The 13,167-nt window shown below is 35.7% G+C and overlaps 1 protein-coding gene across 50 annotated transcripts in view; it reads right to left on the bottom strand.

Moving 5' to 3' along the window:
* Positions 1-13,167, bottom strand: part of PTPRD (protein tyrosine phosphatase receptor type D) — a 2,126,684-nt gene that overhangs the window by 36,132 nt on the left and 2,077,385 nt on the right. For 48 of the 50 annotated variants that reach the window (XM_067041519.1, XM_067041520.1, XM_067041558.1 and 45 more), the window contains 2 exons: positions 11,296-11,415; positions 10,624-10,778 (listed from right to left, as the gene is read on the bottom strand). In XM_067041519.1, coding sequence (XP_066897620.1) covers positions 10,624-10,778; positions 11,296-11,415 — 275 coding nt within the window. Of the gene's footprint in view, positions 1-4,231; positions 4,317-10,623; positions 10,779-11,295; positions 11,416-13,167 lie in introns of those variants that run through there. The other 2 variants (XM_067041545.1, XM_067041546.1) reach the window with 1 other exon arrangement.

Below are 13,167 nucleotides of genomic sequence, written 5' to 3'. Positions count from 1 at the left end.
GGTAGTTTTAAGCCTCTAAGTTTGGGTTGCTACTTGTAAGCAGTGATGGTTAAGTGATAGATATACCCTCCATTTCAGAAAGGATGCTGGCTCCTAAGACACACAGATGTATCAGAAACAGAAATATGGGTCCAATTTAAAAAAAAAAAAAAAAAAAAAAAAAGATGCAATGCTCAAAACCAACCCAAACTGAAAAAAAAGAATAGAGAAAATACTTTCTTGTAATAATCATAATTCTCATAATCCTTGCCTTTCGAATACCAAAAAGAATTTGAACAAGTAGCTCTTTAGCTTTTATCATTAAAATGAAAGAGCCGTAGTTAATCATGCCCCATTTCATCTACGTCATCTTTTTTACTTGCTTAGATATATACCATAGACACTACAAGCTTCACTTTGGCCAGTGAAAGTCTCAACTACTGACCCTCTCTCAATGGAATGAAAGATAGAGAAGGATTTTTTTTTGGAGGGGGGAAAGTGGTACAAGTATAGAGGGAGGTGAGACGGGAAGAGAGACTGCTCAGGCCCCTTGGGAAAAGGTATAGAAAAATATAAGTGAAAAGTGTTTATTTCACCAAAAACTTATCTTCAATGAAAGTTGTGATTTAAAAACACAGTGTGCTACCCCAGAAATATCTATCCCCCAAAATCAAAGAGCAAGGGATTTCAGGACCTGCAAGCTTGGGCAGGGGGTCAGACATTATGACTCACTTTTCTTTTATCCATCTAATCTCTTATTTTGGCCTCCACTAGATTTTGAAAAAGGGGACAGCCACTGAGTCATTTGACACTTAGGGGCATTCAGAGAGCTTATTGTTTTGAACTGCCAGAATGCAGGACGTTCATACCAAGTATGGATACGAAGCAATGTGACTGATATCCTGGTCAAAAAGGTCAGCATTCATCAAGCCCAAAGAGCATGGCTTTTAAAAGTAGCCACCTTTGGAGGCTGAAGATTTACTACAGCAGTGCTGCCATGGTGCAAAAGTAGTTTTGGACCTCCTTTTCGGCTGCAGAGTTAAAAGCCTATCGCCTTGTTCTTTTGAAGGCGAATTTTTGTGCTTGAAGGTGGATTTTTTTTTTTAATTGGAGTATAGTTTATTTACAATGTTGTGTTAGTTTCAGGTGTATGGCAAAGTGATTCTGTTATCCATATACATCTATTCATTCTTTTTCAGATTCTTTTCTCATATAGGTTATCACAGAATGTTAAGTAGATTTCCCTGTGCTACACAGCAGCTCCTTGTTCGTTATCTATCTTATATATAGTAGTGTGTACACATTAATCCCAAGCTCCTAATTTATCCCTCCCCCACGTTTCCCCTTTGGTAACCATAAGTTTGTTTTCGATATCTGTAAATTTGTTTCTGTTTTGTAAATAAGTTCATTTGTATCATTAAAAAAAAATTAGATTCCACATATAAGTGATATATATTTGTCTTTCTCTGCCTGACTTACTTCACTTACTATGATAATCTCTAGGTTCATCCATGTTGCTGCAAATGGCATTATTTCATTCTTTTTGATAGCTGAGTAATATTCCATTGTATATTCCACATCTTCTTTATCCATTCATCTGTCAATGGACATTTAGGCTGCTTCCATGTCTTGGCTATTGTAAGTAGTGCTGCAGTAAACATTGGAGTGCATGTATTTTTTCAGATTATGGTTTTCTTCAGATATGTGCCCAGGAGTGGGATTGTTGGGTCATACGGTAGTTCTGTTTTTAGTTTTTTAAGGAATCTCCATACTGTTTTCCATAGTGGCTGTATCAATTTACATTCCCACCAACAGTGCAGGAGGGTTCCCTTTTCTCTACACCCTCTCCAGCATTTATTGTTTGTAGACTTTTTGATGATGGCCATTCTGACCTGTGTGAGGTGATAGCTCACTGTAGTTTTGATTTGCATTTTTCTGATAATTACTGATGTTGGAATTGTTTATTTTTTAAGTACCAAGAGACATCTAGAGCCAAGTCTTTGGTTTGTATGGTAGATGATCAAGGTAGGGAATATTGGGTGATTTTTAAGTAATGAGCTTAGTTCCCTGTATGAGTTAAAAAGTGATTCTTAATGTAAGTCTCAGAGTGAAGTTTTCCTAATGCTTATAATAAGAGAGCCATTCAAAGAAGGTTTTTCAAGCTTTAAAGCTTTGAGGTGGGCTATCACTTGGATGCATACATTATGCCACAATCAAAAATCAGTTTCATTGCCATATAGCAGTGGGTCTCAACTAGGGGTGACTTTGCCCCCAAGGGGACATTCAGCAATGACTGAAGACATTTTTGATTGTCACAACTGTTGGGAGTGCTATTGATATCTGGTGGGCAGAGGCCAGGGATCCTGCTAAACCTCCTACAATGCACAGGACAGTCCCTCAAAACAAAAGTTTCATGACTCAAATGTCAACAGTGCTGAGGTTGAGAAAACTGGTCTTACAGTAACAATCTGTTCTAATAAGAATTTTTTTTCAGTTCAATTAAATAATTATTACAGTACTTATGCATTTTTAAAGTGTTAAATATTCTAATTGCTATTCACTTTCTAGGTTAAGGCACACACACGCATTCATTTTCTATTCTTCTAAATCACAAATTACATAGAAGTCAAGCTCACATTTCTTCTTTGTTGTTTGATAGTATTCTTTGTTGTTTTCTAATAATAAAGCCAATTTAAACAACCACCTATTTTATGTGAGGTAAACACATAATGTGTTTTAATGATAATAAAAACATCAAAAAATATAAACATTTATTGACTTCTATGTGGCTGATAGCTGGCTAATTATCACTGTAGACATATCTTATTTAATCTTTATAAACAATACTACAAAGGACATACTACTATTATCCCCACTTTACTGAACAGAAGTCAATGCTTAGAAAGGTTAATTAACTTGCCCAGGGTCAGAGATGTAGTAAATTGTGCAGCTGAGATTTGAACTCTAGAAAGCTGATTTCAGATGCACAGTCTTCACCACCGTGCAGTGCTGCCCCCAAAGGGGCTTTCAGGTCTGCTAAAAGCCAGCTCTGTTATTGGCTGAGGACAGGTCTGCTCTCATGTGTATAACATAAACTGAGCAAAATAGAGAATGGCAGCTAAGGTAAGAGGAGAAGACCTTGAATCATAAAACATGGGTTCTCACCCCTTGAATCAAAAAACTAGTTAAAAATGTGGTCTACAGCAAGTCACTATAGCAAATTGAGACTTTTCAGTCTCAGTTTCCTCATCTGTATAGTGAGGATGGTAATAATGCAACCTACCATTCTCCTTATAAGGATTAAATCCAATAAATGGTGGGAAGATGCTCTTAAATTGTCACATTCCTACACAAAAGTGATTTGGTTGCTTTTCGTGGGGATGGAATGAGAATGGTAAGGTGATAGTTTCTCAGTTGCCCTGGATGGGATTTTTCATATTATAGATCTAATATATGACTTTGAAGTTAGTTTCTTATAATATTGGTCTCACCTCTCCTCTACTGCCTTTATAATGCTTTTTTCCACATAAATTTTCCATTTCACCAGATAGCCAGTACCCCAAACTCCTTCAGTGTGTGTTTTAAATTTTACATCTATGGGGGCCACTGTGTAATTTCTTTTAATGTTTTCTTTTGAGTCAATTACTTTTAAACTATTTCAGTGGAGGTAAGGCATTTTTCTCCTATAGGATTCTGCCATCAGAATGTTGAAGATCTGGCCTCCTGTTTTGTATCACCATGTTGTTTCATAAACTAAAAATTTGCTTTTTTTATGCAAAGTTATTGATATATAAGAACAGAACCAGGCATAATAGTTTCCACACAGTATAATTATTTCTCCTCTCCTTAAAATATTTCCATAAATAAGGACATAATTTGTATATTCCATCCATTTTCTTATCCAGAGATGTTGGTACTTTAAACAATCCAGTCTTTCATCTGTGGAAGGCTAGCTTCTCTTATTACTTCACTTAGACATGAAAACGAATCCCAAGTTTAAGGAAAATATGGGTCTATGGTTCACACTTGTCAGCATCTCAAAACTATCACATGCTTTGGCAGTACTTATGGTCTTTGATCTAAAGAGATATTTGAATGGAACATTGGGAAGAATAAAGGATGGAATTTAGAATGAATGGTTAAAAATGCATTAAACAATTTTCCACAGCACTCTTAGATCCTTTTGATCACAGGTCTTTTATTTTTATGCTCATATGCAATGCTTTCCAAAATCCCTTGACCTTGAAAAGGCTATTTTTGTCCATATTGGGCTGGAATTAGGAGTAAGTGGTTATGCTATGAATATGATCTAAGTAGTTTCTTGGTTCTTCTTTCACCTATAAAGTCAAAAAATATTATGAAGATTAGATCTTGGGAATCTTTCCAACCCCAAATTGTCATTTGATTTTTACTGGGTCACCCATAGTGGCCCACTGATGCTTCTAGGACATTATCTACTTCTGGCCCAAAGTTCCTGTTCCTTTCAGTTTTGAAAACTGGTTTGATTCTATGATGTAAAATATTTAAATTACCCTCAGAAGATCTATTTTACTCCCCTTGGGATTGTTTCATTTAAAAGACAGATGCAGGGGGTAGGGGGTCTTGATCTATCCTTCTTTCACATTTATTCATAAATGAATACATTTTTCCTATGAAGAAAGTATATTCCCCTGGTCCTAAAAGGGATTAATGTGACTCGCAGTTAGTATCATGAGTCAAGGTTTTATAATTGACTCAATGAAATTATAGCTTCATCCCAATTTATTCACTCCTAACAAGAAGCAACTACTTAGCAAATTGTTGTATCCCTTTGGTACTTGTAGAATATAAACCACCAATTCTAAAAACAACCCAAAAGAAAAACCAAAAAAAAAAAAAAAAAAAAAACCACACACACAAAGAATAGGACTCAAAAAGGAAAAAAAAAAAAAAAAAAAAAGAAACAAAGAAAGTGTCTTTATTTTCTAAGAGGAAGATTGAAATAATATGGGGAAATGTAAAGTATAACATCTGTGAAAATAAATAGCCTGAAACTTCTCTCCCTTAGTCTCTTTCAAAACCAAATTTTATAAATGAGAAAAAATATTGCATGTCTCTAGCACTGAGTAGATATTTGTAAAGAGATAATGGCAAATACCAGCCTGACAACCATGTGGTCAACAAATATGTTGTACGACGTTATGCGTAAGGAACTAAGGTACTTTCTGCAACAAAGAGAGTCGGAACTGGATATAATGGTGGGTAAGCAGGTCATGGATTTTGAAATAAGTCCTCAATTTATGAGCTGTTTGACCTTGAGCAAATCACCTATGACCTCCCTGTGCTTAAATGTGCTTTAAACGTAAAATGTATTGTTTTGTGGAGTAAATGAGTGAACATTTAAGTGCTTAGTGTTGCTTGGAAAATAGTAATGGCTCAGTAATTGGTAGCTGTTGTGATTATGTTAAAATGACTGAGTGGTAGAAGAGACTCACTTGCTGGCAATCACCTTTGATATAGAAAGAGTGAAATAAAGGCTAGAATATGCACTGTGAGGTGGAGTCAGAAAGGAAGGAGTGGCTCTGCTGACCAAGTCATCAGGGTAAGTCTAAAAGTGAAATGCCCTCCACATGGTTGGCCAGAGGAGAAGCTGAGGATCATCAAGTGATGTATAAACTGGAGAATTTACTTGATCCATATGGCCAGGCAGCCTGGGGCACATAATTGCTTTGGCACTGCTAATGGCAAGAGTTCAGACAATTAAGTTGACTTTTCTTGGCCTGTGTTTTTTTGTATGTGTGCAATGGGAGAATAAGGTTCCTACCTCTGTAGATGCTTGGGGGAAAATGCAATAATACACATGAAACACTTAGAGGAGGGCCTCTCCAGTCAGAGGAAAGATTACTTGATGTCGATTAAGGGTTCAATATCCTTAACTATTATTTTGACACAAAAGTAGAGAGCTATGTCTATATTTAATCACGGAATGAATGGCGTGTGGGAAAGGACATAAAATGTACAGTAGTAGAAAAAGGGATTCAGAAACAGGTATTAGAAAGATAAAGGCAATTTAAAATAATTAAGCTGTAAAAAAAAAAATTACACCAACATTAAGGAGACAAAAATATAGTCTCTTATTAAAAAAATCAAAAACCAAAACAAGTCCAGCCTTGAAATTATCATACTGTTTCTGTAAAAAAATTCCTGAAACGCCATATGGAATTTGATTAACTTCAGCAAGCAACTCTTGAGCATCTACTACAATGTAAGAGCTGAGATACAATTGTGTGTAATCTATAGCCCATGCCCTCTACGACTGCAAGGCATATGTGATCTGCACACGGACAGCTGAAGAGGCTAAGTGTAAAACTATTTTATGAGAGCTGAGAGGATAGAAGGTTCAGTTCTTCCTGTGGGAAGAGCAATGGGGAATGAGCTTAATAATTTTCTCCAGGGTTTCGACTCAAATGTCTACAAGATGAAGCAATTCCTATAAATAGATGAGCTGAGTTGTGTGTAAAAAAAAAAAAAAAAAAAAAAAATATGAGTGGGGAGGGTTTGGAAAACTGGATAGTGCATGCCAGCTTAAAGGCATTCAAGTTCAAAGTTTAAAAAAAATTACCATGTATCTTAACAAAATCATCTGAGGCCAGTCTGCAGCCTTTGCAATACACATAGGAAGTACTATTTCAGTTAGATTATGAATCAGGGTTGCACATCATCAGATAGAAAAGGGAAATAGGTGAAATTCTAGAGTGGATAAACATCATTTGCCGAGAGCCAGAGATGAAAGTACTTGGAATGTATGGGAGTGGGAGGAGGCTGAGAGAGTGAACAGTGAGGCATGAAGGGCGAGATCAGCCTTGATGATAAATGGCCATGAATGTAATGCTCGATTCAGTCTTTATCTTGAAGGCCTTAAGAACCACAGCATTAATTTTTATGTATCCTTAACAGCATCATTTTAAGAGTTCAATGGTTTCTCAGGTCTTTCTGAGAACAGATTTATTATTATAAAAGATTCTAACCCATAGCTTTAAAATGTTCTCTGTCACTGTAAAATAGCTGATGGCATTTCCATGATGCAAAATATCTAAATTTAAAAAATCTATTCAATTAAATATTTGGATATTTATAAACATCTAGTTATTCATAGGATGGATGGCTCATGTCATGTAGATAATATCCAAGTTCATGTTGACTTTTCCTCCCTAGAGTTAGAAATTCAAATATATCTTTGAAAACTCACTCAATAATTAATATATGAATAATTTAACATTCTTGCATACTTCTATATAAAAAGCCCTGTCCTAAGTGCTTTATGTATATCATTTCATTTAATCTTCATCAAATTCTTATTGCTATGAGTAGTGTTACCCCATTTTACAGGTGAAGAAACAGAGGCTAACAGATAGGAAATAACTTGCCCAGAGGCACACAGCCAATAAGTGAACAAACCAGAGTTTTACCCAGGCAGTCTATCACTCCAGAGTGTGCACTCTTAAAGTTGAGATTAAAGTTGAGATCTGTATGAAGTGACTAATGGCTAGAGTTGGGCTTTTCTCCTATGTCTGTTGAAGACATTCCCTCTTTTAGGAATGTGGTAGACTCTGTCCTTCTCCTTGACCTTCCAAGGTCTTGTCTCTGCTTGTTGCACTAGTCTATTCTCATAACTCTTTTATTATTGATTGTTAGAATTAATTTTATTCATAATGGCTTTTTAGTCCTGTCACGTTTATTACTTAAGACAAAACTATTGGAGGAAAATGAATTTTCTCTTTTTCTAGCCCCATCCTCTCTTTTTGTCTACCACCAGACTTCTTTTAGAAACTCTTCCTTTGTCACAGGATCTGTTTGGCAGAAGGCTTAGACTTACTTTGACTTTGTCACTACTTCTTCATTACAGAGAAAAAAATTCAAGTCCATCATAAGAGAAATCACAACATGAAATGCAGTGTTTAAACTGCAGAGTATTTTCTGTGATTATCTGCAACATGATCATGGTAACTAATCAGGATCACTTTGTGACATGGCTAGTGTCACTTTCTGCATACTTTCCTTCCTGCTTAGAGATGATTTTTAAACCAGCATTTCTGGGATACCACAGGAGCAGTTGTTATCTCAAATGACTGTCCACTGCCACTCTGTCAGAAAAATTATGCTCTTGGGTTTTAACGTACTGGTAACCGAGTCAAAGATTCGGGATGCTTTGGAAGTTGGCAGTGTGGATGTGGCCTCTCGCAAAGCGACCAAGATTTCTTATCAGACATGTGAGGTTACCTTTGGGTGAACACAGATCGTTTCCCAGAGCTCAGCTAATGCTGCATCTTTCCTTCACTGTTTCAACAAGGCTAACAAATTTCTTCCACCAGTATACCAACTCTTCTGTTGTTTGTTTCAATACTAGCTTCTCTGGAGCCTCAGGCATAGCACTTCCACATGTCAGCAGCTATTAGCTCTGCACATTATCTTTGTTTCTTTATTTCTCCTGAGTTGTCTGTATCTCTCAGAGGTGAGTCCAGGTGGCTTAACATAACATCGGGGTGTGTGTTGGTGGGGGGGGGAGAGTATGTATGTTCTCAAAATAAGGCATTATAGCTATCTTATCTCTCCTACTTGCTTGCAAAGTTTTTTGGAGCCCTCCAAGTACCTATCATAAAGCCTTATACCTTGCTTATGATCAACAGAGGGTAAATTGCATTTTTAAAATTATCATTCTATTTATTTTAGTTTTTCAGGGCCTCCACTTTCATTTATAGAAGTGGGAAGCACATTTTCAAAGAGGGAACATATATTTCAAAATACAGAGCAAATATCATAACACTACTTTTCAATGAAAAGTTCCGAGTTAGGTTTCCCTAATTTTTGTTCCTATTATTTTATATATATATATATATAATGTATATGTGTTTGTGTGTATGTACATAAACATCTGTGTGTATGCATCTGCGTGAATTGCATTTTTGCCAGTAGGCATATGAAGGCAACATTTCTTGAGTGAGGCCAAACTCTCCGTTTTCTCTCCTATGCCCAAACTCCATCTGAAACCATTTCATGTGTGAACTTCACAATCAAGTTGATTTTGTGCTGAGCAGGGGCACCAGGTAACCAGGTTCAGTGGCTCTTTGAAGTCTGCAAAGATGTATAACGGAGTACACAGACTGCCTGCTGAAACCAACCAGAAATCTGATTTCATGATGCAAAAGTGTTTGTTCAGTTAATAATAATTTGCTCAAGTTAATAACAATAATTTATACTGTTTCAGAATCATGCAGAAAACTGCAGCAGAGTGGCAGGTCCTCAAAGGCCCCTGTCCTGGTTAAAGAGGAGCAAGAACTTGATTATAAGGTGAGGCTGATTATACCTACAACTTCTTAGCTATCTTACTTGAATCAAACCCTGTAGCTTCTCTTATGTTCTCTTCTCAACCTGACATATTGTTAAGAATGTCAAACACAGTAAAGCGTGGGGGAGTGCTTTGGAATTTGTAAAATACTCAATGAATATAAGGTAATGTTATTATTCGTTTTTGTTGGGGAAAAATGCTGGAAAAGAGAAATTAAAGATTATCTTGCTTGGAATTTGCCAGGCCATTGTTTAACAATTACCCCTCTAGCATGGATTAGTCAGGTGAATTTTATTGCTTTTATTCTGATCCATCCATTGTCCCCAACTTTTTGTAAAAATAGACCCTATTTCTAAGATCTACTACATTATGCTATAGTATAATATGGGATATGAATGAAAGTTATACTGTTAAGTAATGATAGAAGTGGTTTATGATAGATGCTTCCTTTCCTTCTTTATGTACTTCCAAACTATAAATTTACTTATCTGTGCAAGAAGCCGTGTTCTCTCATATTTGAATTACTTAGGTTATAAAAAAGTCTTATGACGTTCCATGAACCATAATTTATATAGTAATAAACAGAATCTGACTAGATATCTTTAATAATCTGTTAGTAATGATATTGAGAGGAATCCAGGAAACTAGAAGAAATCAGTTTAGTATTAAAAATGTGTGAACACTTATATATAGCAGAATCTGAGTGATGATATAGAGAATGCCAGAATTAAAAGTACAAAATAATAAATTATACATTTCAAGAGAAATATGGGTTCATTACCTCCAAGTACATAAAATAAATTCTTCCGAACTACAGATCTTCGTAGATATTTTATTAAATAAAATTTTAAAGCTCAAAATAGTATATTTTCTATATGTGACTTGATAATACTAATATGCAGTAAGAAATTACCTCTCTAAGCTTGTATGTTTACAGTATTATCAATATTTTGTTCAGCACTTTTCCCCTATAAATAGTAAAAAGGTTATATCAGCCCAGCCCACAAGAGCCTGTCAAACAATTCATACATATATATTTTTTGAAAGAATGTATTTATTTTTGCTCTAAAGAGAAAATACCATGGATCATAGTTGCCTTTATCTCCCAGGGTGGGTATACACTGTATCAAATCCTTCCTGTTAATGTTAGTAGAGGCCTCATTTGACCAAAAAAGACTACCTGTATTCTTTAAGAAGGCAGTTGCTATCCCAGAGTATCAAGAGGTTGGAAACAGAATATCCAATGAGGCATCGTGGGGTTTTCTGTCTCCTCACAAACCTTCTGACTGTGAGAAAAAAATGCTCTCAGAGGTTCTTACCTGCAGTGCACAACCATCGGACCTGCATCAGGAGGGTTACAGGTTTTGACTCTCCGTAAGAAAGCTAGGAAAGGTGTTGGGTGTTCCGGAACACCGTGATCAGGCCAGGCGGTGAACTGGAATTGTCTTACTTCTCTCTTCTCACTTGAACCATTCTGTGAAGTAGGAACACTGGCTGAAATTCTGTGTTCCTAGCCTCAGGTTGTAATGATGAATAATAACATGCAAGAGGTAACACAAAGATGTGCTATCTTAATTCCTTCCCCCACCCTATATCCTTTGGGAAGACACACTCTTTGGAGTTATAAACCTCAAGCTATTTGTAAATGACAAATATTTGCTCAGGAAGACAAAATGCCTAGGGGAGAAGCCTTCCTGTCCAGGTTTAACCATCAGGAGTGCTCCTGTTACATTTTACAGAATGAACTCGTTCTTCTTCACCTATTCTCCATTTGCTGAGACTTTAATTCAGAGCAAGAGTTCCATATTTACTGATAAATCGCCAGATGAGGAGAAAAATTGCTGAGCGATAATGGAAGAATTATTTCATTCTTCATTGTTGCCAGTAGAATCAAGATTGAAGTAAAGCCTTGAGATATTCGATTTCTCAAAAGAAGCTTTCTTTAAATAATGGAAAGGGGAAAGGGAGGAAAAAATAAATAAAAAGCAAACCTTGTAAAGTGCAAACGTTCGAACACAATAAGTGGCCAGCTCCACGGTATCTAGCAGCGTCACTTGGACAAGCCCATGGGTTTCTGTGCCTCTACTGGGCCAATACTGGTCACACTTCACCTAGAAGAAACAAGTGACACATTCAGGGCAGATCCTCATCAATTTCTCTATTAGTTTTACTTTGAGTTGCTGTTGAAGGAAAACAGCTTTTCTGCATTTCACTCGTTGATCTTTTTCTGGCGTGCATTCTTGTTATCCCAATATATGTAAATTGCTGCTGTGATGCCAATGTAAACCACATTTTTCAAACTGGTAGAAATACTAAGCAGTAACAGATTCAATTTTCCTGGAGAAAAATAAATTGCAGATTGTCGCTGAGTAAAATAAGGAGAGAGGTATTTGAAACTTCAGAGTACTTTTAAAGAAAACACAAATTTGTTCTGAGATAGACATTAAGAATCATTTCAGAAAGGTTACACTTAGGCACTTAAATGACATGGTGAGATAGTTAGTGTTCATCCGTCAAGGTTTAAAAGACACAACCTATTTCATCTTGAGCTATCACCATCTCCAAATATGCTTGTTTAAAGAAAAGTAGAAATAATTTGTAAATCTATCAAAGTATAACAAACAACATAGAATTTTTTGATATAAGATAAATGGTATGTGTATCAAAAGCAAATTAAATCTGTAAAGTCTAGGGGGAAAGGAGCTGTCTGTTCTTTTAAAAGTCTCAGAGGGTCACACGCTAGCAGTGGCAAAGTTTAAATAATTTAAAGTCCATTCATTTCAGATGAATCATCTACAATTATTATGTGGAGTTGAACAAAAAAAGCACATAAAAAGTATTCAACCCAATTAGTTCAACATGCAACAAAGAATAATTCCAAGTCTGCAGTAAGCCTCAAATTTACTGAATGTGTCCTTTGGGCATTAAAAAGTGTAATGAAAAATAGCAAAGGCAACACTATATTTTCTAGTAAGACCATACATCAGAATATATTTACCCTTTCTATATCACATTAAAAGAAAAAAAATGGGAGTAGTTCTTAATTGAAGCCAACTAAAATACATTTCTCTAGGTAAAGAAATCTAGTAGTATTTTATATTAGAAAGTACATCTTCTACTTGAAAAAGAAATATGTGAAAGTTACAATCTTTGGATTTAAACAAAAGCAATGAGGCATTATTAGCATAGATACTAGAATTTTTTGGCCCAGTGAATATAATTATTAGATAATTATTTGCTTTTATGTTGAATATAAATATTACTAGCATTCTGTGAATAATATTGCAATTTTCTGTTTCACACCTAAAGCATCTGCTGCTCAAAGGACTCAGCTTCTTTCTAGATACTGGATGTTCTGAAAAGGGGGAGAGTTAATCCTCTACACAATTTCCTAGGCTAAAGAGAAGGTACAGTTACACAGTAAAGCAGAGACTGCATTCTCAAGGTTTGACTTCTGTGCCTTTATTTCAACTGTGAGACCCACACAAACATCTATTTTATGAAAAACAAACAAAAGTGGTTCACAGTAAAATGGAGACTTTGTGTCTTAGTAAGATTTTTTTTAAAAGACTTGCATTTTCTAGATGCACAAAATATTCTTCTGCTTTATATTTCTGTCATATGTTCTAAGTTAAAAATAACACAAGGGAAAGACAGTTCTTTAAGGAGAATATTGATGTAGCAAGACCACGGTTGGGTACCTCTATATGTTCTCTGCCCATCCATTAAAACCCAAGTCGTATCTGGACAAACTTAGCAAAGGCTACTACCCTAATAGAGCCAACACTACTTAAGTAGCCATAATTCAGATGGAAAAAAAACACATAAATTAAGTCAAAGGCTCCGTTTTAAACCATGAATAG

Source organism: Kogia breviceps, chromosome 8 (genome assembly GCF_026419965.1).
Source record: "Kogia breviceps isolate mKogBre1 chromosome 8, mKogBre1 haplotype 1, whole genome shotgun sequence".
NCBI classification, from domain to species: Eukaryota; Metazoa; Chordata; class Mammalia; order Artiodactyla; family Physeteridae; genus Kogia; species Kogia breviceps.
This window is presented reverse-complemented; position numbering and strand designations above follow the sequence as displayed.